This window comes from Podarcis gaigeae (genome assembly GCF_964106915.1).
Source record: "Podarcis gaigeae genome assembly, chromosome: 17".
In the NCBI taxonomy this organism is placed as follows: Eukaryota; Metazoa; Chordata; class Lepidosauria; order Squamata; family Lacertidae; genus Podarcis; species Podarcis gaigeae.
In genome coordinates, this window is record NC_139694.1 from 8,267,505 (window position 1) to 8,292,637 (window position 25,133).

Below are 25,133 nucleotides of genomic sequence, written 5' to 3' on the forward strand. Positions count from 1 at the left end.
ACCACACCGATAGCCGTAACAAGGGTTTACACGGTCTCCCAGAACATGTAGAGGAATGAAGAGAGCAGAGCAATGAGAGACTAGATGGAGCCCGAGTTTGCTTGGGAAGGACCTGGCAGAGGAGGAGTCTTAGGGAGCGGAGAGATCGTGAGAACCTTCAATCCTCACTGGGGCAAGACCTACTGAGAAGAGTTGCTATGATCACTAGGCCTGCGCTGTTTTGGTTTCTTGGAATAAAGAGTTAACTTCGCTGACACCGGGTGTTTTATTTCTAGTCTACTCCTGACACCACGGAGAAAGGGAAGCTCCCTCTTCTTCAGCCAGCAAATAAATGCTGTAGAAGAGAAGTCCTTTCTCTGCTACCAGGGCTTCCCTGGGTCCTTTTACGATCATCAAACCCACCCCAAATCGCTTGAGGGGTTTTGCGGTTTGAATGGAAAGGGGGAGGCAATTCATGTTTGGGTCGAAGAGTGGGATGTTTGTGCATCCCTAATTCCTCATTTTAAAAGCCATCAAGTTCTGGTACTGGCAACCTTAGCACTGAAGTGGGAAGTCCAAAGTGACTTTTATTACAATTACCTAAGCTCCGCAAGCTAAGCACAATGCAACCTGTATATCCCCGCTGTGAATGAACCTATCCAACTGAGTAAAGGAATGTTATTGGAAGGTGGAGTTAACATTGCATAGCGTTTCTGAAGACAACCTGGCTCTCTGTCACAGAACTGGGCACTGGCTGCCAAAGAGCAGTGAAGCTGGAACAGGGTAAATATTTAAGCAACATGGTAAGCTATGTGAGGACTCCGAGAATTTTTTTACTTGCTATTTTTTTCTTTACTTTGTAGCACCTTATTGTAGGCCAAGCCCAAGATATTTGAAAAGTTAGGACAATTCACATGCAGTGCATTATTATTATTATTATTATTATTATTATTATTATTATCCCTTTCCCAACACAGACGTACTCTTCTTCACTACTATGCAGCACTCAGGCAAAAAGATAGCGCAAGGGATGGCTACTGCCTTTCCTGTTGATCCTATGATTGATAGCTGGCCACCATGGCTAGCCCTTGCAGCGCAGCTTGTTGCCTGTAGAGGGCACAAGTCCTGCTCCTAATTTCGGTGACATCACAGGAAGTATGGTCCTCCAACTGCTCTGATACTTCATCATAAGAAATGCCAGACACCTTGAATTTAAGCTACATTCAGCCCACATATTTTCAAGTTCTACGACTGCTTTTGTAGTAATGACTTGTGCTGTCCTGTCATTCATTCAAAGGTTCCATTTGGTTTTGGGATAGTTTGGCACATTAGCAACAAAGCTGAATAAATGGGCATTCAAAACAGCAAAGTATCATGGATACTAAGGACCGCTTACACCCACCTGAAGGGTGAAAGGAAGAGACCATGTAAAGCTTCCCTGGGGAAGTGAAATTCTAAATGCAGCTTTACAGGGCCTGTTTATTGCCCACATTCACACAACACAGTAAACCATAGTTAATGGCTTGCTGCAAACTCACTTATATTATTAATCATGGTTTGTTTGAGTGAAATAAAGCATAGTCTCTCAGTCAGATATAACACAAAGACAGGGATTATAGCTTGTTGCTCCAGTTAGGGCAGCAAGGCAGGAGCCACCTCCATATTCACAGTAGGCCATTAATTATGGTTTCCTGTGATGTGCAAACTGGGTCACTATGTCACAATTTACAGAACGTGTTTCGTACATTAACCCCACAGCCCCACACTAACACACAACTTTTAGCTACCTCCATTGCCAAATGCATTTGTGTCCAAATTCAAACTGTCCGTGGAGCCAGCGGTGAAAGTGACGTGGATTCCCTGGAAAGCAGGACTGAGGTTTTCTGTAGAATCACTGCTCAGCTTCTCCAACTCAGAATTGCTTCTGTTCATTTTTAGAAAATGCCTAGAGATTAAATGTGGGAAATACATAATGAGAAAACAGCAATTTATACAAGAGTCACGTTGCATCAGATTTTGAAGAATGTGGCTATGTCTACACAATAACGCTTGTGATCCTGTTTTGATTTGTTCCTCTCTTATTTCTTTTGTTATATATATTGTTTTGAGGGTTTTTTGGTTTGCTTTTGTTTGTTTTTTGCATACATGCAGTGGCATTGCTACTTCTTACTGGGAGAGGTGGTAGAGAGATCAGTGCTGTGTGGACACAGGCAGGAGCACTGGATCAGCTCCCCGGTTTGCTCACACAGTGCAGACCCTCCAGCCACCTCACCACCAGTGTTAGAAACTCAGATATAGAAGCTAGGCGCCAAACGTCACCTTAAACCTAGGTTACGATCGCTGAAACGGAATGTCTATTCACCAGGGGGTTGGGTCATATGACCCTACAATTCTATGATCTCAACTACATTGCTTGACTGTGACTTGCTCTTGCAACACTTGTCCCAACATGCAAGAAGGAGAAACACACACAGTGGAAATGGAAATGGTATTTACTATGAACTAAGGCAGAGGCTGTTAAACTGTGGTTGCCAAACTGCGTTAAACTGTGGGGATGTGGGTGGCGCTGTGGTCTAAACCACAGAACCTAGGACAGAAGGTCGGCGGTTCGAATCCCCGCGATGGGGTGAGCTCCCGTTGTTCGGTCCCTGCTCTTGCCAACCTAGCAGTTCAAAAGCACGCCAAAGTGCAAGTAGATAAATAGGCGGGAAGGTAAACGGCATTTCCATGCGCTGCTCTGGTTCACCAGAAGCGGCTTAGTCATGCTGGCCACATGACCCGGAAGCTGTACGCCGGCTCCCTCGGCCAGTAAAGTGAGATGAGCGCCACAACCCCAGAATTGGCCACGACTGGACCTAATGGTCAAGGGTCCCTTTACCTTTAAGGCAGAGGTTGTTAAACTGTGGTTGCCAAACTTGAGCCCAGAAATCTCCATATACTCAGCACTGGACCCAGGCCAGCAGTAAAACGCACCTGGTTAATTTCTAACACTGCTTGCCGCTACCAGTTATTGGTGGAGATGTTGCTGTTGGGAGACCAGGAGCATGCCACCCTACCCACCCACCCCACTTCAGCCGCACCTACATGCATGAACAACACGAGGTAAGAGAGAGCGAGGCCAAGCAAATCAGAGAATGGTCTCAGCACACTGCTTGGTCAACTCGTTGGTATGGGATGGCTTGGGAGAAGTAAAACAGTTCATTTCTGAGCAGGCATACCAAGATACAATTACTGGTGACACGCTGGTGCTCTTCCTTCTAAATAAGCCTTTCCACAAGTCAATAAAAGCTGTCACTTCAAAGGTAACTACAGGACTCAAATGCAAGCTCAACAGGCTGCCTCAATGGCTGGGGACACTGTTCTTAGTGACGTCTGTCCAGCATTGCCAGGCATTCACCTTTGCATCCCTGACTATCGGCACTGTATTGCCGCAGTAGCACGTTTCTATACAGGCAACCTTTATTAATTTAATTCCATTTTTATATCCTGCCCTTTCCCCCAAAGGGCTCAAATTGATCTATGGAGCTAATCTTCCATCTGCAAAGGATTCCTCCATTTCTAGCTCAGGGGGTTTCTACATGCATGCAGAAGGCAAAACAATAGATTTGCTTTTGTTTTCTACACACAGTATATCTACAAGAAAGCAAGCGAAGCACTGCATTGAAAGCTCCTTTCCAAGGTACAATGTATTTTTGATTAAAAAGGAACAAACAAATGCCTACATGTCTTTATCTGTAGCTAAAGATCACAACAGAAGCTCACAAGGCTTATTTTCTTACCACGATTTACAATTTCATTTCCCCATTACGCCAACAATACAATGTTATTTTTCTGCATTATCTCTTTTCAGTTATTTAATGTTCTTTATAAAACAGCTTAGCCCCCAATCCCCAAGCACAATTTTGTAATTCCCTGTCATTTCAGTCAAACTTAACTTCCAAGCCGATATGCAGCCTTAAACTTGTCTGATATCCCTATAATAATATATATTACTAAACTGACTATAATTTTTACATTTCATTTCTATCTGACCCAATTTGTTTCCTTGGAAAAAAAACCTCATGCAATATATACACATGCATACGTATATACATATGTCCAATCATGTTTTGTGGATTGCTGGGTTTTTTTTGTGTGTGTGTGTGTGTGTTTTTTTGGAATGGCAGAAACCTGAAGGTTTCATTCTAATGCAGAGATGGAGAACCTTTGTCCCTCCAGGTGTTAGGAATCCAACTTCCATCAGCTCCCCGCCAGTGTGGTCAATGATCAGGCATGATGGGGGGTGCAGGCTAGAAACATCTGGAGGGTCACCCCAGTTCTAATGGTGTTAAGGTGAGCCAGACTACTCAGGATACTTCAGAGACCCTGCTCCATGTCCCTCCATCTTACAATGTCTGATGAGTGGATTATACAGAGCCTTCTGGGTCATGGCACCACAATTGTGGAACACCCTCCACTGACCTATCATTACTGGTCTTTGAGCAAGTTGGCTATTTTGGATGGCATTCGAAGGATAATGCAAGTGACTTCAGTACTATGTAGACTGTTGTGTTTTGCTGATGCTTTCTTTCTGCTTGGCTGTTTGCTTTTTTATATTTTTAGCAAGCTTGTGGTGGTTTTATATTTGTTTATATTGGATTTTGTTAGCTATCTTGGCTGTTGGTTAGGCAAGGAAGCATAGTTAAGTAAATAGTTTTTTTGTTTTTGAAGCAGACAACAGAAAACAAAAAATGTCTAATAGACAAACACAGAAAATTTTTGACACTTTTTTATATTCTATAATGAAACAGCCCCTTCATGTTGATATAACAGGCAAGAGACAGATAATTTAAACTTTCATATTTTTAATTCTTATCTCCAACATAGTCAGAGCTTAAGAAAAATATACAAAAAGACCCCACAGGAATTAACATTACAGAAGCCTCCTTTTATAGTTGCACCTCATATTATAAGCAATGATCCTTAATACAATTTCCTATTTTCCTCTAAACTGACCTCATTATCAAGCACATCTTAAGCTTCATTTAAGGGTTAGGATTAGAATCATAGAAACAGGGAATTTCAGAGTTGGAAGGTACCCCAAGGATCATCTAGTCCAACCCTCTGCAATGCAGGAATGCCAAATAAATCATAAATGACAAGGCACACATTTTCCCTATCCAATAACCTTTTCCATATCCAAGAGTCATTTAGGGCTTCTCTTTCTCTTTGTCTCTGACACACAATCTACACACAACATATTATCAATTCTGTAAGAAATTATTAGTTCCTGATTTTTCAGAAACGAATATAATAATGGATCAATCCAATGCAAGTTTTTCTTGGATGCCATTCCCAACCAGCTCAACAGGGCTTACTTCCAGGTAAGCAGGTCCAACTTGTCTCTTTCAAAATCCATGTTATCTATCCATGCTAATATCTATTTATTAAAATATGTGCATTGTGACTTTGCAATCTAATGATCTACAAAGCAACTAGCAAAATTATTAAAAATCATGATACCGATTTTTTAAAAAATACTTAAGAAAGCAAAAAAAAAACCAACAACACAAAAATAGTTGGAACACGCTAACCATAGGTAACACACCACCCCAGCAAATGGTTTAAAACCAGATCAGACTAACTTACCATCCCAGTAAATGGTGCAATACCAGATCGAACTTTTGTTCAGGAGGGTTTGACATCCTAACATCAACACTGGCAGAGAAACATAAGCATTCAGCGGCGCAATTTCGGAACTGGAGATCTTTTCAGAAGCTAGCTAGCTGCATTTGCAAAGTACAGCCCTGATTGTTGTGAAGTCATATATGCGAGGAGAGCTCTCTTTATTCCCACTGCCCTGGTGCCTTATACAAAATGCACTTTCTGAATAGGGGATAAAACAGAAACAGAAATCATCGCTGCTTGGGGAAGAGCCGCTCTTGGCCTTGCCTATTACTGCCACACCAGATAATAACCTCCAGCACTCTCCATAAAGTATAGTTTATTTCTGATCTAACATATAAATATACATGGCACTTTTCAGGGACACACACACACACACACACACAGGCAATCCCTGCTCAGGAGAGCTTTCCATCTGAAATTCCAACAGCAGAGATGAAAGTCAGGGAAGTAGGGAAGGGGGGGAGGAAGGAAGGAGAGGTACAGTATCTGTAATGCTAAATTACAAAATGAGGATAACTTTAAGAAAATGTGGCAATTGAGATTCATGCCATGAGCCCCACAGAGCTGTTGGGATCTGTGTTTGGGCTGGCAGTCTCTGATGCAGCAGGAGGAGAAAGGAATAGGTGGTTGGGGAATGAGACTAAATGATGAGGAACTGGGTCAAAGGGAGAGGGATCTGCCCCAACTTCAGCTGCTTTGGAGAGGGGAGCAGGGATGGTGGTTGTCATCCCTGACCTGAGGGAGGCTTTGAGCAGATGAAGGAGGAAGGCAGAAGCGACTGAACAGGAGGGTGCAGCCTTGTCACCTAAAACCAGAAGCCACCGTCATAGGAGCAGGCCCACCTACCCCAGAGGAGCACACAATCCTGCAAGGCAAGCAAGACTTGCAAGTGAGCACACCATGCCTAGTCTTTAAAAGCTTGGCGAGCAGGGTATGTAAAGTTTGTTGGGACATCTTCATTGCTTCTGTCCGAATCTGAGCTTCCTGCCCTGTTCTTGAACTCCTGCTAAGCCTGTACCATTTTTTGATCGAATACGAGAGTCTCAGTGGGTAGGACAGGGAAATACCACCCAAAGTGTCCTCAAAAGGTGAGAACAGAAGTCATGACAGATACAGAAGGTGACGGGAAGCTAAAGCAGGGATTGAAGGAGGTGCATCACCCGATCAGAGCAATGATAAGCAATGGGGTTTTTTTGGAGGGGGGGAATTTTGGACAGAGGTGAGAAGACTGAGAGATGATAAAGGACAGCCAGAGAAAAGAAGGTCACAGGAGTTCAAGGGTGAGACTTGAGGTAACAAGACGATGGATCAGTGTGTTCACCAGGTGGGCAGAGAGGGGGTGAAAACACAGGGATCATCTATTCTTTTTTTTCATACTGGAACTGAAAACGAGCAAAACATAATGATACTTCATGGGGATTTTTGCTAATAAACAGAGCGAATTTGCCAGCCAAGTCCAAAACTCCCAACTGTGTCTTGCCCAAATAAGAATCACAGGAATTCTTATCCAGTTTCCCAGGGCGTTACCCTTCCCTTTTCTTGTCTAAGAAATGAGCTGCTGAAAGACTCACCATTTTTTGTACTGGAAATCAAGTGGTGTAATTTTACTGGTATTGTTTTGCTTTAATGTACAGGTCTCAAACTGACCTTTTCTTTTCCATTTGTGATACAATTAAACAACCTGAACTTCTTTCGAGGAGTCTTGCAAAGTCGTGGACGCAGAAGTGCTTCTTTAGTGTTTGCCATCAAGGTGGCATTTCCACTGCCTACTCTGTGCTCCTAGGCTTTAGCTTAGAGCAAAGTGGCAGCAAGCATGGGAAGGCCAACCAGCATGACAAATTTCAAATTTTGTGCGAGATTATATTCTGCATGTTAGTATGACAGAAACACAAGGGAGTTGGCAGTGTGGCAAAATGCTTACCGTGATTCCAATAGTAGGACTACTCTCTGGAAAACAGCAAACCAAGAGTACTTCTGACACCTTAATACTAATTGAGCCATTTATCAAGTTACCTTTTAAAGATGTGAGTGTGCTCTTGAGGGAGATAATTGACACAGGCTTGGCTGTTTGGCCATTGATTTGACAGGGGTTGAATGGTTGTCCAAGCTCTACAACATGGATGCAGTGGTCTGCTTCAGTCATCATCCTAAACCGTGGTTTCCTTAACCACAAGTTGTTGCACAGATGATAACACAAGCCATAGCTTGTTTTGTTGTTGTTGTTGTTGCTCTAAGTGCTGTTCATTCTCCAACTGCTCATGCCTCTTGTCTTTGAGGTTTGGTGAGCTTTTGAGGTGCGGTGGTGAAGCAAACCATGAGTAAGGGTGCTGGGTTCACATGTAACACCAAGCCATGTCTTCAGATGGAGGTTTGTTGGTGGTAAGGTGCTGGGCAGAGTATCACTAGTAAGTCATGGTTTAATAAACCATGGTTTATTGTTATGTGTGAACCAAGCCAGTATGTGCACAAGAGAGCAGGCATCAAGGACTAGGTGAAGGGGGAGAAGAAACAGTTTTCCATGGTCCTCCTCCAGCTGAGCAGGGTTAATATGTGTTGAAATTTACCAGCCAAAATTTGGCTGCACACCTCTAACCTACTCTTAACACCAATTCATACAAAGAAGTTGGCATCCCTTTTCATTTATAGACAACATTTCCCTTTCTATACCTGGAAAAAAGGTTTTTGAAATGAAAAAGCTTGTACTTTTGTAACAACCAGTCCAATAAATATTGTATTACCAAGCTTGTAAAGTCAGAAGAATGCAATGAAACTTAACAGCACACTCCAGCCTTGGTCATACACTTGACTATAAAATCTCTTTCACCTCAAAAATGATCAAATCCTGTTCTCTGATGTCACATTCAGTTCAAGTGTGTAACATATTTAATGTACAGAAACCTAAATAAAAGATAGGGAGAAACTGATTTCTTCCCTTCCTGTATTTCACTATCCCCCAAAACCATTTGATCATTAAAAAAACTGGAACAACATGCATTTTGTTTGCACAGCTTGAGACAAAAGTTCCAGTCAAGTGTGGTTCTTGAAGCAAGTGGAGTTCTTGGCACTTTTGAGGTGAGCCAAGTGTACATTACTAAACGCTCCAAAGGTGCAATTCTATACCAGCCTACTCCTAAGTCGCAATGAATTCAGTTAGGCTTACTCTCAAGTAGGTCAGCAGCCCTCATTTGGATTCATAGCCTCCTCCACTCCCCACATTTCACTATCAACAAATGAAAGAAGTACATTTCCCCAGAAAATATGGAAAGTGTGCTAAAATTTTCCTTCTTCTGTTATAGTTTACAGTCACGAGCAATGCCAAATGCACAGCGCCTGAGGGTGTGCAGGAAAATTTGGAGGAGATGGGGTGCCAGGTTTGACACTTTTGCAGAACTTAGGTGGGGGAACTGGCATAATGATATTACTGTGCTTTCCAAAGTATATATGGCACTGCTTCTTCTCTGCTAACCAAGGCCAATGAATTAACACAAATGTGGACATTACTAGACCAAGGTATTTCTACATGTGAATACAGCAAAGATCCTTTTCAAAACAATAGAGCCTTATCTTTTTGTGGGGGCCTTATCTAAACTTCGGGACGTGGGTGGCGCTGTGGGTTAAACCACAGAGCCTAGGGCTTGCCGATCAGAAGGTCGGCGGTTCGAATCCCCGCAACAGGGTGAGCTCCTGTTGCTCGGTCCCGGCTCCTGCCAACCTAGCAGTTCGAAAGCATGCCGTGCAAGTAGATAAATAGGTACTGCTCCAGCGGGAAGGTAAATGGTGTTTCCGTGCTCTGCTCTGGTTCACCAGAAGTGGCTTAGTCATGCTGGCCACATGACCTGGAAGCTGTACGCCGGCTCCCTTGGCCAATAAAGCGAGATGAGCGCCGCAACCCCAGAGTCGGCCACAACTGGACCTAATGGTCAGGGGTCCCTTTACCCTTTAATCTAAACTTCTGTTGCTAATGACAGGGCATTTTCCATTGGGGTGGGGGATCCCCCTTTACTTCTAAGATTTTATCTTGTGTGATTTCCCCAAGAGAACTGAATAATTTATAAATTTCGTTTCTACCCATAATTTGCTCGGTATTAACAAAGCAAACCAGATAGGAAAGCAAAAATGAAAGACATATACATGTAATAAGACATCCCCAACACAGGGAGCTGTTATGCATGTGCACAATTCTACCACCTCTATTGAAGGAACTCTGAATTTTACCTTTGTACGGTAGGCTTAGTGTGATGGACTGACAGGACACTGACGGGAAAGCGGGCTGGACTCTGATTCGGGAGAGGGGGTCAGTGATTTGCGGGGAACTGTACCAGCCAGGAGGCTAGAGTCAGAGGCAGGAGAAGCTTCAGAAGAGCCAGGTGCTTCCCCACCCTCTCCTGCACCACTGTCTCCCAGAACCAGGAGGGGACTGAAAAGCGAAAAGCAGAGGAAGCTTCTATGCAGGCGTAGTCTCCGGCTGCATGTGTGCAGCCCGTCGGGGGAAGGTACATAAACTGGTGGAGGGCAAGAGGTCCCTGGTTGCTGCAACTGTGCCAGAGAGCATGGATCCGGGAATAGATGCTTAGAATCTAGATTAGTGTGCATAGGGATCCAGAACTGTGTTATCTTTGACAAGAGAGAGTTAACTATGTGCCATGTGCATTCTTTGGGTGGGAAACACCCTTGACAGCTAGCTTCTACACACACTCTCTCACACGCCTCTTCATCCACCGTTCAGGCAAGCAGGAGGCATTATCAGAGTTCAAGGACACATTACAGCCATGGTCATCTAAGGAGGGTGCAAAGCAGGGCTGCTAAGTTCCAGATGACTCACAGGAAGGCCTGGACAGCCATATTTGGCCTCTGGGCCTGAGGTTCCCCATCCATGAATTTGGGAGAACTGAATTTTGGGAGCTACCCTGGAGTTACTGCTCACTCTTCAGAATTGTGAGCAGGAGACCGACTGGAAGAGAACTTGGGCTTATATGATGTTTCCCCTGCCTCACCCTCACCATAAAATTCCATGTTTACCTGGACAAAGGCTGGGATCACCTTGAATCTGCAAGACTAAAACCTCTTTAAAGAGGGAAGAGCACAAGTTCAAGGCTGACCCCTATTTTAGGTAAACTGGTGGGGGAGAGAACATCTGAAAAAGCCATTTGAAGTTGAAAGAAACAAAGGACTTACAACACACAAGGAAATAAATGTACGCAGCCCAAACAAACCTATACCTGCACACATATATTTAGAGGTCCTACTGACTTACTCCCAAATTAAGTACACACTCATCTATAACCATATTCCTTAATTTAAGTTATAAACCTAATCTGAGTATGAATTTGGATCTAGAAGGTAGAAAAGCTGAAGATGTACATATTGCCAATCATTATTTTTGTTGTTCTACAGTTCCCTTTCCAAAGGGGTCGTGCTAAAAATAACTAAATGGTGGTCAATTACTTTCCATCTCTCACAGTGAACCTTTTCCTTCTTTAAGTGTTGCCTGCGGCATATTTCAGGGTAACGCACAAAGGCGGACCCTCCCTTTCCACCGCTTAACACAAAATGGGTGATTATCTTTTGCGGAGATTACTTGCTCGTGGACCATTCATCGAGACAAAGGTTCTCTCACAACATCCCTTCTCCCCCTCCATCGCAACCTAACAGTTTAGAAATTCAGAACGGTCATATCTAGAAATACAGGGCATAATTTAAATTTAATTTATTCATTCAACTGTTCACGGACTTCAGTTTGGAGACAGAAGATGCAACCTGGGAGCTTAAAAAATAAAAATGTAGCTCTCATGCAGGGGTTTTGGTTTGTGACAGAAGCAGCTCCCCAAATGTTGTTGGACTATAACTCCCAGCAGCCCCACTTAGCATCATGGCCAATGGTCAGGGATCATGGGAGTTGTAGTCCAACAACACCTGCAAGGTACCACATTGGCTACCCCTCCGTAGTTTCTTCTTTCTGTGAAAGTGAGTCAGTGCACAAGTGATGGGGCTGCCGCAGTGCACTGTGGCTCTGCCCCACCAGGAAAACCACTTCTGTCCCCTCTCCCCAATCTATAAAAAACAGAAATGGGAATTATTTGCAAACCTAAGTCCTTACGTGACACAACACCATTATCATCATCATGTGGAGCAAGGCTCTACCCTAAGACCAAAATGAAGGGGAAATGTCCTAGGTCCAGACCTTGTAGGACAGGACTTGAAGCTGGTGAGATCCTCTCTTTTTTTGTTCCTTTTATACTAGAACTTCAAGGCGCAAATTCCACTGAAATTGATGGTCTGACTCCTGAGTAGACGTGGCTTAGGGCTGTTGGTCTCCTTAGAAGCACTGAGAACTGAGCTGGTTCAATAAGAAGCTAAAAACAGCCAGGGTTTTTAACGGGTGTGAAGATCACAGCCCAATTTGAGATGCAAGTTAGACTCAAACGGTTGCGGACGAGTAGATGGCTGGTAAAATGGCTATATCTTTCATTATGACGGTTCGGGAGTAAGCCTCTCACAGAAACTAGTCTTGTCCAGGTGTGGAACGGAAGGGCATTTACAGATAAAAACCAATGCTCCTAACTCTCCTTGCATCAAGGCTTGTTCCAAAACAATTCAGAAGGTAAAAAAGGAATGGGTGACATGAGAGGCAAGAGACCATTGTGAATAATGGATCAGGGAGGCCCTTGTTTCAGTATTTGTGCTTCCCTGCTCATGACACCAGCACCGCACTGTGCCATGTATGGCAGGGCCAATGGAACTCCTCGCGCCAGGACGATGGCGCCAGCGCACGCTCTCTCTCGCGGCGGAGGACCCTGAGCCGCTGCTTCCCTCCCGAGCCGGGTGAGCATGAAACCCGGGAAATTTAAGGGACATCATCAATAAGGGACAGCAGCGGGACACGGCGCTGGGATAAGGGAGTTTCCCGCCAAATAAGGGATGGTTGACAGCTATGGTTGTAACAGCACAATGCTCCAAAAGGAGATCTGCAGGAGTGGAGGAGGAGGAGGCCAGCGGATGAGGAGGCGGCAGCAGACGGATCCGCCACCTCTCCCAGGGGAGTCCAGATCTCACCAGCGGCGTAGCGTGGGTTGTCGGCACCCGGGGCAAGGCAAGTAATTTGCGCCCCCAACCCAGGGCAAGGCAAGTAATTTGTCCCCCTAACCCCTAACCTGCCGCCGCTGCCAGCTTCTTCTTGCTGCTGCCTGGGCTGGGGTATTTACGGTAAGGTAGCCACGGCGGCGGCGGCGGGTCCGTGTCAGGTGATCTGAGGCGAGTTGCCGCTGGCGCTGCTGCCCAAACGAAATCGCTTGCCCGGAGGAGGAGGAGAGCAGAGAGGCGAGGAAAATGCAACATGGCCCAGCAGCTGCAGCAGCAGCAGCGGCGGCGGGGCTGTGAGGAGCGGCTGCCTGGCGCACCCTCCGCGGCGAGCGCTGAGAGCCGCTGCCTGCCGGACGCCTTCAGCCCGGACGTGCGCACAGCTGGTTGGTTCCGCGAGACATGGGGCTCTGCTACAGCCTGCGCCCGAGGCTCTTCGGCAACTCCGGAGGCGGCGAGCGCCCCCCCCGGATGTTGCGTCCGGTGCGTCCGCCCCCCCTGCACCCCCCACGCTACGCCACTGGATCTCATACCAAAGCAGTTTGCTCCACTCCGCTTTACCAAAAGGCTGGCTGCGCCGAGCTCACATAAAACCCACTCCTGGTTTCCTTCTAAACTTTCCTCATACCAGCAACCCAGGTGGAGAGGAGGAAGGAGAGCCTTTTCGTTGCTGTTGCTGTTAAATAGTTGGGAGTCGGAAACTCTGCAAAACCTACTGTAAATCACTCAAGAGATCTACCAGCAGATCCCAATATACCGTATTTTTCGCTCTATAGGACGCACCCGACCATAGGATGCACCTTGTTTTAGAGGGGGAGAACAAGAAAAAAAATTTCTCTCCCTCTCTGCACAGCACCCCTTCAGCGAAGTGGCCGGAGAAACGGAGCCCCTTCCATTTCTCCCCCCGCTTCGCTGAAGCAGTGCTGCGCAGAGAGGGGAAGCTGTGCAGCACCTCTCCAGCGAAGCAAAGCCAGGAGAGCAAGAGGAGTCGGTGTGCACTGACCCCTTTCGCTCTCCAGGCTTCAGCGAAAGAAACGCGAAGCCTCCGGAGCGCAGCGGGAGCGCTCCCACTGCACTTCGGAGGCTTTGCCTTGCTATCGCTGAAGTCATGGAGCCTGCATTCGCTCCATAAGACGCAAACACATTTCTCCTTAATTTTTGGAGGGGAAAAAGTGTGTCTTATAGAGTGAAAAATACGGTGCTTTCTTGACTTCCACTAGCGTAGAGTATGAAAGTTTAACACTACCATTCAACATGTCAACGAACTGGGAAGCCGATGCAGTTCTCTTGGCGTAAGAGCAAAGGCCTAGTCCTTGTTAGAAGCCTAATTCTGGGCTGGATGAACTTTCTGGATGCTATTCAAAATCAAACTCATGCAGAGTGCATGGCAGTAACCCAGCCCAGATCTTACTACCGCATGTGTTACAGTGGCCAGATACTTGATCCCTACAAACCCACAAGGGGAAGTTGAAATACAGATAGAAATCTGTACACATTAATGTGTCTGTCTTGGGTCTATGTACCGATGGACAGGGGAACTCCACTACGTGAATTCTACTATTATTCTCTCTCATGAGAATGGAGCCTCTGACCAAAGGGTGGTGCAGAATCCCAGAGGAATTCCCCACGGAAAACAAAGGACAAGCTCCATACAATCTCTGTGCAAGACAGCCATATTTCTCCAATTAATTGTTTCCAGTGGTTCCCATTTCTCTCTCCTAAGAACATTACCCCTTAACCACAGTCAATCTTTGACCTTCCAACTAGTCAAAGTCCTTTTGTTATGACTTCCTCTTTGCCGCTGGAGATAAAATAACCCAGCAGGGCAAGTGTTTAAAAGAGATTCACGTAGAGAAATATAATGAAGATCTTTCCAGAGCAAGTGAAGCCTTTTTCGACACACATCTGCTTTCACTGCCCCACCCCCGTCCTGCGTTTTTGCTTTCGTTGGAGGGAAAGAATCCCAGAGAAGTTACTGATTCATTGCTGAATCATTAGAAGCACCCGTTTTATCTATCAGCAATACAGTAAAAAAAAAAAAAAAAAAGTTTCAGAGCCCAAAACTGAGGCCTAACTCAAATACTACATTTGCAGAGCATCAGCCACCGAAGACCGGAAGACAGAAAAATGCTCTTAATAGTTTTCCATATGGTGCCTAAGAGAAGGGCTGCAATGGTCTGGGTAAAATTGGTAGAGGAAATTGGTAAGGTGCTAGAAGACAGATTACTATAAAGAAATGTTATGGCCCAGTATGTATGGGAAACCCTTCCTCAGGGGCAACCCAGTTTTATTCTATGATTCTATTTATTTTATGTTGGGCTACTGCATCTCCTTAAAGGTAAAGGTAAAGGGTCCATTAGGTCCAGTCGTGGCCGACTCTGGGGTTGCGGCGCTCATCTCGCTTTATTGGATGAAGGAGCCGGCGTACAGCTTATGTGGCCAGCATAACTAAGCCGCTTCTGGCGAACCAGAGCAGTGCACGGAAATGCAGTTTACCTTCCCGCCAGAGCGGTACCCATTTATCTAGTTGCACTGTGTGCTTTCGAACTGCTAGGTTGGCAGGAGCAGGGACCTAGCAACAGGAGCTCATCCCATCGTGGGGATTCGAACCACCGACCTTCTGATCGGCAAGCCCTAGGCTCTGTGGTTTAATCCACAGCGCCACCCGCATCTCCTTATTTCCTCCTATTTCCTAGCTCATGTGAAGTCCTTGATCTTCTGCTTATTGGTGTTACCCTCCATTTCCCCCTCTCAGATAAAATGGACAACGACGGGATTCCCAAACTGTGGTGCTGCACATTCATGGCATTAAATATTCATACTGATATTTAATTGTATTTTTATTGCTTTTATTTCTTACATTACAATTTGAGTTCTATGAAATGCAATATAGAAGAAATAAAAGCAGCAATAAAAATATGATTAAACTAATCCAGTACCCTCCAGCACAGTGCTTTTTGAGAACTACAACAGGTAAAAAAATAAAATAAGCAATATGACTAACCTGACCCAACAATGTCCCGTCCCCCCCATACAAATAAGCCACACTGCAACCAACTGAATGCAACCAACCAAACTCTGGATCCTCCAACCCCTCACAATGCCAATAAAGATAAATAAATATATAAATAAAGGACCTACTCATACCCCCATATCTCCCCCCCCCCAATTTCTTTTCCCCTTCTCCTCCCCTAGCTGTAAGATGTCTATGGCATTAGTGTCCCATACTGAACATTAATGAACTATGAATCGAAAGTGGAGATGCTATACAGTATGTACTTTCCCTTGTTTATTTCTTTACACAAGAAAATATTCAATAATTTTTTATTTTTTTTAAGGCAAAAATCATTAAGTGGTCTCCCAAAACCCTCAACAATTTTCAACTGATCAGTTGGGCAGGGGTTAGTTAGGGAACTGCTAGACGATACCATGTGGGAAATCACTTTACACAAACATGAATTCACACAAACGTGAAACGGCACTCAGGCTGTTCCCTACAACTGCATAAAAATTAAAATACAGAAACTGACCTCCTGGGTTTTCTTGCAGTGTTAAAGACTCCTTGGGAGACAGAGTATAGCCTTCTTATCAGGAGTTCTGCACATGTGAAGTTAGAAGTTCGTTTGAACTTTCCACAAGCAGCACTAGGAACTATTCTACATGTTACACCACAAAAGGCAGGAGACTGAGCAGGCAGAAATTCTCTTTTGGCAGCCCCTTACATAACTAGGATTGTCAGGGTACTTAGGCTGTGACAATGGAGCAGATTTAAGCCTGTTATATAGATAAGCCCTGTGTTAATCAGTAATTGTGGTGGTAGTACTTTGCTACACACACACACACCCCCCAAGCGATAATTTAGCACATACAGTCGTACCTTGGAAGTCGAACGGAATCCTTTCCGGAAGTCTGTTCAACTTCCAAAACATTCAGAAACCAAAGCACGGCTTCTGATTGGCTGCAGGAAGCTCCTGCAGCGGGATGTTCGGCTTCCAAAAATAGTTCGCAAACCGGAACAGTCACTTCCGGGTTTGCGACGTTCAGGAGCCAAAACATTCGAGAATTAAGCTGTTCGAAAACCAAGATACAACTGTATAGATACCAAAGCTCATTTATGTAATTTTTCCATTTAAATAATATTCCATCAGCTAGACAAATCCATATATATGAAATCCCATATATATGAAACATTCATATATTTGGAATTTCTGCTAAAGGACACATCTATGTTAGTTCCACCAGAGGACAGGATTTATGGGGAGGAGGAGGAAGGACAGAGAATTATCTCCTGGATTTTGTCACTTATCTCAACCTTATTGATCTTTGGCTACTGTCAGGGAACTGTCATTGGAACAGGGGTGGGAAACAGAGGGGCAGTTGTGTTACAGGGAAAATCTTGCCAAGCAGCTCCTCTTCCGGTGATGAGGAAAGCCCCAACTCCAGTGGGGAAGGGGTGAAAGGACCAGAGGATGCTGGTAGGAGCCTCAGCACCACTTCTGGCCAAGCCGGCCAGGAGGGAAGCACGCCCCTTCGGTTGCCCACCCTGCGCAGAAGTCTAAAGCGCAAAGAGGGAAGGAAAAGGATGGACGTAACGAGACTTTTATGTTAGGGGAGGTCCAGGAAACAAGGACTCCCAGATTCTGCTAGCGATTGAGGCAGACATGAACTTTGGGCTTCTGCACTGTAAATACTGTATTTTTTGCTCTATAAGACTCACTTTTTCCCTCCTAAAAGGTAAGGGGAAATGTGTGTGCGTCTTATGGAGCGAATGCAGGCTGCGCAGCTATCCCAGAAGCCAGAACAGCAAGAGGGATCACTGCTTTCACTGGGCAGCGATCCCTCTTGTTGTTCTGGCTTCTGAGATTCAGAATTTTTTTTTTCTTGTTTTCCTCCTCCAAAAACTAGGTGCGTCTTATGGCCTGGTGTGTCTTACAAAGTGAAAAATACAGTAGTTTTGAACCTAAATAAAACCTGTAAAAGACAGGTTGGAGTCCTGCCTGGTTACTCATGAGCAACCACCCTTGCCATCTGACAGCTACCAACAAGAATGCACACAAAACTTTTTTTCTGTACCTGGATTGTTTCTTTGGAGGTGGAGGTGGCGGTGCAAATTCCTCAATTCCATTCTTGTCTTTAGGGAACTCGAAGGCAAAAGATGCTGATTTGCTCATTCCTGCAATCTTGTTCTCCTGGACAGAGCGTTTCTCCCCCTGATGGCAATTAGAAATACTTGAGGGACTGCTTGCCCCGTTCTCCGTTTCTGTCTCTGGTGTGCTTTTCAAGAATCCCTGCTCTTCTTCCTCTTCTTCCTCTATTCTGCACTGTCTGCTCCAGGAGAGATTGTAGTATTTCTGCCTCCTCTCAGAGATCAAGGTTGCCGGACCCTTGTTCGACTCCTCTGGAGAGATTTTGTTTGTATGAGGGCATATGGACGATGCAGGCTCAAAGATTGTGCTATCTGCGCCGTTCTTTGGAAGGTCAAGACCCCGATTGCCGTCACTATCACAAGTTTCTGCCACAAAAGAACTTACAGACTGTGAGAAAGGCCTCTCTCCTCTAGGCGGGCTCCCTTTGGACAATTTTGGGGGAACAGCAGGAGTCTCACCTATCCCATATCTGCTAGTTGTTTGGGACTGAAGACCGGGATCATTTTCCACTGGGCTCATTTCACCGCTTGTTTGCGGCATTTCTCTGTATTCGAAGAAAGGGGGTGTTTTCCTAGCATCTGAATTAGAAGTGTGGCTAGGACTTGGCCACTGGACCCCCACAGCTGAGTCTGGACTGCTAAGAAAAATAGTCCGGTTGTCATCTTCTGTGTGGGCTGCCACAATCGTAATAGTCGCTGGTACCTGCGTGACAGATTCTTGGAACTCTCTTTCACAGTCCAAGTGGAGAGCCTTCCCTCTTCGGAGGCCATCTTGTTTATCTTTACAGGGGCTATAAGCCAAGGCATCACACCTTGCGTGCGTGTTGGCATTATTTAGCTGCGTCTTTTTCCTCTTCGTGCTCTCAGCATAGATAGGCTCATTTTGAGAGGCTGCTTCACAGGAAAGCTGTTGTTCTGCGGAACTGCTTGCATTTTCTATACGCCTGCCTACGGTCTGATCTGATTCTCTAACCGAAGAACAGCAATAATTTCCCTTGGGTGAAGAACAGGGGCCACTGCCAGTATCTGAGGGAAATACTAATGTGTCCGTTTCGGAACATAAGTGGTTGTATACATAACTGTGTGGCAGATGCTTCTCCCCCCTTTGAAAGTCTGAATTCAAGGTTCTGCTTTCCCCTTCACTGAAACTCACCTCTACGGACTCAGTTCTTGCATTTGTCACAGCCTCTGGCGCCTGAGGTTTTGAAATAGGTTTTTCATGCCACACCTCTTTGGTTTTGGTATTGTCAAACCCCTGGTGGACAGGAGCCTCTTTGCAACAGTCTGTGATGGAGCAATACTCCCCGCCTTCACTTTCTAAATCAGAAGAATTGAACATACCAGCTCTTTCTGAAAGTGATGCTTCCTCTCTTTGGTGGATGGGAGAGTATCCCACGGAGTCCACAGCAGAGCCAACACATCTGTCACTCAAAAAGGATGAATTGTGGCAGAAGCCCAGATATGGCAAGGATAACGTCTCCTTGCCGACCACTTCATTTCCATTCTCCTGTGCACCCATATCGTTCAGAAATGCCACATTACTGAAGGCGACATTTCTCTCTGCGCTGCTTTCAAGACTCGAGGAACCGGCCAAAGAAGGGCCTGGAGGACTGTGCAAAGTACGATCACTTGGAGTATTCTGAATGACAGGCTTCCTTATGATGTTGTTGCTGAATTTGTCAATACACAGTCTTTGTTCTTCTCCAGATTTCATCAAGGCAAGATTTCTGGGTGGCATTCTCTTGTTGACCTGCATTGATAAACAAAAATATTATATATATATGTCTGTAGAAGAAGAAGAGGAGTTTGGATTTGATATCTCGCCTTTCACTCCCCTTAAGGAGTCTCAAAGTGGCTAACAATCTCCCTTCCCTTCCTCCCCCACAACAAACACTCTGTGAGGTGAGTGGGGCTGAGAGACTTCAAAGAAGTGTGACTGGCCCAAGGTCACCCAGCAGCTTCAGGTGGAGGAGTGGGGAAGCGAACCCGGTTCCCCAGATTACGAGTCCACTGCTCTTCACCATTACACCACACTGGCTCTGTAATTTCTAACTTGAGATTTATAAAATTAGATCTATTAACAGAACAAATTAGATCTACTGACTTGGGTGGTCCTGCTGTGATACTAAACACTGAAGAGCAGAAAGCCAAAGCCCTCTGTCCAGGTATTCTAAAATTATCCTCATCTTGAAGCAAACAAGCCATGCACAGGTTTTCCATACTTTACTGTGCAAGCAGGTACAAGCAATTTGATGCAGGCCTAATTCAGGGGCGGAAAACCTCAGGCTCAGGGGCTTATTGTGGCCCCTTCTCTGGCCCATGGGACTCTTGGAAGTCCATGCTCTTCTCCCTAAGTTGCACCTCTCACTAGTTCTGCTCTGCACACTTCTCAGTGGCTTTTGCCCAGCTGGAACGTATCCTTGAACTAGGATATATTGTTTGGCTGGGTGGAAATATATGTGTGTCTGTGTGCGTTGTAAACCTCTGACTTTTGTGCGGCTGGAATAGAGCACTTTGCTTCTGGCTCCTACGCCCCACCTGCATGCAGCCCCCAAAAGGATGAGCAAGATAGGTGGACTCAAAACTTTTCCCCACCCCTGGCCTAAATTGTTCATTTGGAAAAATGAAACCAAGGGAGGCCTAAAGAGCCATGAGATCTACAGATAAATGGCAGTACAGAAATTTTAATAATAATAATAATACACATGACACTGACCAAGGTGGTAGACAAAGACAATATAATTCTGTTTTGCATCACTTTGTATGTGTGGATGACATATTATTGATGTAAAACAAAAACACAACACTCACACCCTGTCCATGCATGTCAGAGATCCTTTCTCCCTGGTGAGATAGTTCACTACACGCTGGGAGGTGTTGCTGTTTTAAATGTGGGTGCACATTCAAAAATATGTCCCTCTCTCGTCTATTCTCAGCCTATAATCTTATTCTGAATAATATAGGTGGAACTGTTCTGAGTCCAGTAAGGCCTGGTTCTTGCTAGGGTAGAAAACCCTCGCTTCAACTGATTAAATGCTCCTCTATACCAAAACAAGGGGCGCAGGTGGCGCTGTGGGTTAAACCACAGAGCCTAGGATTTGCCGATCAGAAGGTCAGCGGTTCGAATCCCCGTGACGGGGTGAACTCCCATTGCTCGGTCCCTGCTCCTGCCAACCTAGCAGTTTGAAAGCACCTCAAAGTGCAAGTAGATAAATAGGTACCACTCCGGCAGGAAGGTAAACGGCGTTTCCATGCACTGCTCTGGTTTTACCAGAAGCGGCTTAGTCAAGCTGGCCACATCAACCGGAAGCTGTACGCCGGCTCCCTCGGCCAGTAAAGCAAGATGAGCACTACAACCCCAGAGTTGGTCACGACTGGACCTAATGGTCTGGGGTCCCCTTACCTTTATACCAAAACAAAACAAAACAAAACAAAACAAAACAAAACAAAACAAAACAAAACAAAACAAAACAAAACACCCTCTAAGAGATGAGGTCCAGCCTTCTCCCTGAAAGGCCACTTTCCAATATGCAGGGAATTTATTTATTTAGTAAGTAAGTAAGTAGGTAAGCAAGCAGGACAGTTGACTCATGTGAACCCCTCCCATTTGCAATCTGCACTGTGCAGCCCACACACAGTTTTATCATCTCAGTGAGAACTCAGCCTAAAGTGCATGTACTTAAATGGGAAAATAAGAGTGGAGAAGAGAGGGAAATGTTCATTAACGTTAGCGATCAAACAAAAGCCACTCTGGCAAGGACATTCCCACCCACCCACCCCCAGTTCAGGGCAACTGATAATTTCCTCTCCCACTTGATGCTATAAAATAGAGCAGCTTTCTTGCGGCTCATATCTGTTATAAGCATTACAAAGGAGGAGGCGTTGTCCTCTGTGAACTGGCATCTGGTTTATTGAGAAGCAAAGTCACGGCAGTTCAAAAGCCGTGAGAGGATCCCTCCACATTAAGGGAAACCTGTGCGTTAGGAAGAACATCAAAGAGCCGTGTGGCGACTCTCTTCCCAAGAACGGCAGAAACAACAAGGGCTTGTGTCTGGAAAATAATTTTAAATGGTCACTTCTGAGTAGAAAAACGAGACATCCATTGTGCGTCAACACACCCAGCCACCCTTACAGACTGATCCAGAATGATGGTATGGCTGCAGTTCTGTGCACACTTGTCTGAAAGCAAGTCCCATTGACTCAACAGGACTTAATTCTGAGTAAATAATAATAATAATAATAATAATAATAATAATAATAATTTTTTATTTATACCCCGCCCTCCCCAGCCAAGGCCGGGCTCAGAGCACAGTGTCAACTTTTCAAAGTTATGGGCTTCTTTCTTGACTTTTTCTTTCTGGGCAAATATTGCAGTAAGGGCTTAACTACACATTGAGCTAAATGTGTAATGCACAGCATTGTCAACAGGATTCTGGCTCAATGGGAGTTTTTTGCCCACAAGGGATGCGGGTGGCGCAGTGGGTTAAACCACAGAGCCTAGGACTTGCCGATCAGAAGGTCAGTGGTTCGAATCTCCATGACACAGTGAGCTCCCGTTGCTCGGTCCCTGCTCCCGCCAACCTATCAGTTCGAAAGCACGTCAAAATGCAAGTAGATAAATAGGTACCACTCCGGTGGGAAGGTAAACGGCGTTTCCGTGCGCTGCTCTGGTTTGCCAGAAGCGGCTTAGTCATGCTGGCCACATGAACCGGGAGCTGTATTCCGGCTCCCTCGGCCAGTAAAGCAAGATGGGCACTGCAAACCCCAGAGTCGTCCGCGACTGGACCTAATGGTCAGGGGTCCCTTTACCTTTACTAATCGCCACATGGAGGAATATTCATGGGGATCGTTTCTGGGGAGGGAATAGTTAAAACTCTTCTCTCCACATGCGCCATTTCTAAGTGCTACTTGATTAATCTACTGATTAAAGCTGGAAGCCTCATTTTTAATCTGAATTTAACAGTGAAAAAAGTGCTGCACAGCTTTGAAGAGAGAAAAAGGGTGGCAAGTATTAACAGGCAACAATTTCATATCAAATATGATGAGTCCCTGCTTCCTGGAAAGATGAATTTTCCAATCAGATGCTCTGACAAAGAATGCCTGAGCTACTCATCCCAGAAGTTCAAAATTACAAAGTACGCCTTCGAAAACTTCAAATAGACTTTGTAATCACGGGATCTGAAAGCATAATACATGTAGGCTCCTGAATATATTTTTCTTTCCCCTTTCAAATGTGCAGCTTTGAGGCACATTCCATTTTCTCCTGGACAAAGAGGGCTAGAGTACTGCTTTTTAAAAATGAATCTAAAAAAAGATATCCAGAATCTCAGCAGCAGAAGCCCTTGAGCACAAAAGCCTTTCTTCTCTTCTCTCCACACTAACTGACATGATTCATTCATTCACTGCCTGCCTGAAAAGGCTTTCAGTGACACATGTAGGTAACTGAACGCTGAACTCTGCTTTAACTGATTTTGATGAAATTTTGCTCATTAAAAACCAAGCCCAATTAGAAACACCAGTACTTTCAAGTTAGTGCATGAAATAAATTGCTCATTCTGCCAACCTTTCTGGTCTTTTCTTTGCTTAATAAGTCTTATCTCCAGTTAAGAGTTGCTGGCAAATTTTGCCTAGAGCAAAATATCAAGGCTAATGCAGAAATGTCTGCTTCGGGGAAAGATCCAAGGCATTAAATAGGCAGCAAAAAAGGATATTTTTTTTAAATACCAGTGACAATTCTTGAGGCGTTGTGGTGTCAGCGGCTGTGTTCACACTTCTCTGCCTGAAATACTTCTTACAACACACTGTAGTTTAAGAAATGACAGTAAACTCTGTAGCATTATTTACAACCTTCCCTTCAGCGGGAGAAGAGGCAGAACAGTTCAAGGCAAATCCCAGGTGGAAGTACTGATTCACATTCCACTTCAATGTCTGTTTGTGGGAGACCAAGTTCGTTGAGATATCCTGCATCCTCCGTGTAGAGGACTGAGTTTAACAGAATCCCCTAGGTGGGATCCCCTAGGAACTAGCGGTGTACAAATGAGTCTATTTTCAGCCCATGCCACTTGTACATGTGTTCATTCATAAATCTGCCCTGTTTCTGTTTTTCAGTTCATGTTACCACTTCTAAATACATTTAATTAATTAATTTCTCTCTCTCTCAAAATACACATTTCAAAATACTTTACTCTTACATCTGAAAGTCCGTATAGTTAAAGCCATGGTTTTCACAGTAGTGATGTATGAAAGTGAGAGCTGGACCATAAAGAAGGCTGATCGCCGAAGAATTGATGCTTTTTAATTCTGGTGCTGGAGGAGACTCTTGAGAGTCCCATGGACTGCAAGAAGATCAAACCTCTCCATTCTGAAGGAAATCAGCCCTGAGTGCTCACTGGAAGGACAGATCCTGAAGCTGAAGCTCCAATACTTTGGCCAACTCATGAGAAGAGAAGACTCCCTGGAAAAGACCCTGATGTAGGGAAAGATTGAGGGCACAGGGAGAAGGGGACGACAGAGGACAAGATGGCTGGATAGTGTTCTCGAAGCTACAAACATGAGTCTGACCAAACTGCGGGAGGCAGTGGAAGACAGGAGTGTCTAGCGTGCTCTGGTCCAGGGGGTCACGAAGAGTCGGACACAACTAAACAACAACAACAAACATCTGAATATTGGGGAAGTATGGAAGTTGGTGCTTATTGAAGCTTTGCTACAAATCAGTTCCTATTGGAATGTGTAAAGCTCGAATTCCTCAAGTATCCACACCTGGGATGGCTTGAGAGCTCCCTATAGTGTAGCTGTCAAACTCCAAAAGCCCACTTACCAAAGAAAGTACTTCCTACCATTCTGGCAAGCTTAGCGTCCTGTGGGTTAGGATCCCTAGAAGTCACAAGAAGCAGTAGATCCTCTGACCACAAGCCCAGCACCTGATGTTTGGATTGTTGTGTAGTTAAGGGGTGAGGATATGGGGAGGGCTGGTCGATTCTTGGGTGCTCCACTCTCTACAGCAAGGCTGTTCCTTTTCACCTATCACCTATCTCAAGGAATGCTGGATTTGGGAGGCAGGCACTGCTGCATTTCCTGAGGGAATAAAGTCCAGGCTGAAGATGCCTGAGAGAAGTTGAATGACTCTCACGCGCACCTAGGCTCAGAAGGTTCTGATGCCTAGAAGAGGGCAAATGAAAACTTGCTCGTGTCACTCTGGGTAGCAGTGGGGCTCACCTGGATCCAAAGGATAACATGACAGCTGGGAAGGGTTTTGCATGAAAGT

At 45.1% G+C, this 25,133-nt stretch overlaps 1 protein-coding gene across 7 annotated transcripts in view; it reads right to left on the bottom strand.

The window, feature by feature from the left end:
- PRAG1 (PEAK1 related, kinase-activating pseudokinase 1) overlaps positions 1-25,133 on the bottom strand; it is a 119,565-nt gene that overhangs the window by 14,415 nt on the left and 80,017 nt on the right. For all 7 annotated transcript variants that reach the window (XM_083718379.1, XM_083718376.1, XM_083718375.1 and 4 more), the window contains exons 3-4: positions 17,797-19,619; positions 1,767-1,924 (exon numbers count right to left, since the gene is read on the bottom strand). In XM_083718379.1, the coding sequence (XP_083574505.1) occupies positions 1,767-1,924; positions 17,797-19,619 (1,981 nt within the window). The remainder of the gene's footprint in view (positions 1-1,766; positions 1,925-17,796; positions 19,620-25,133) is intronic.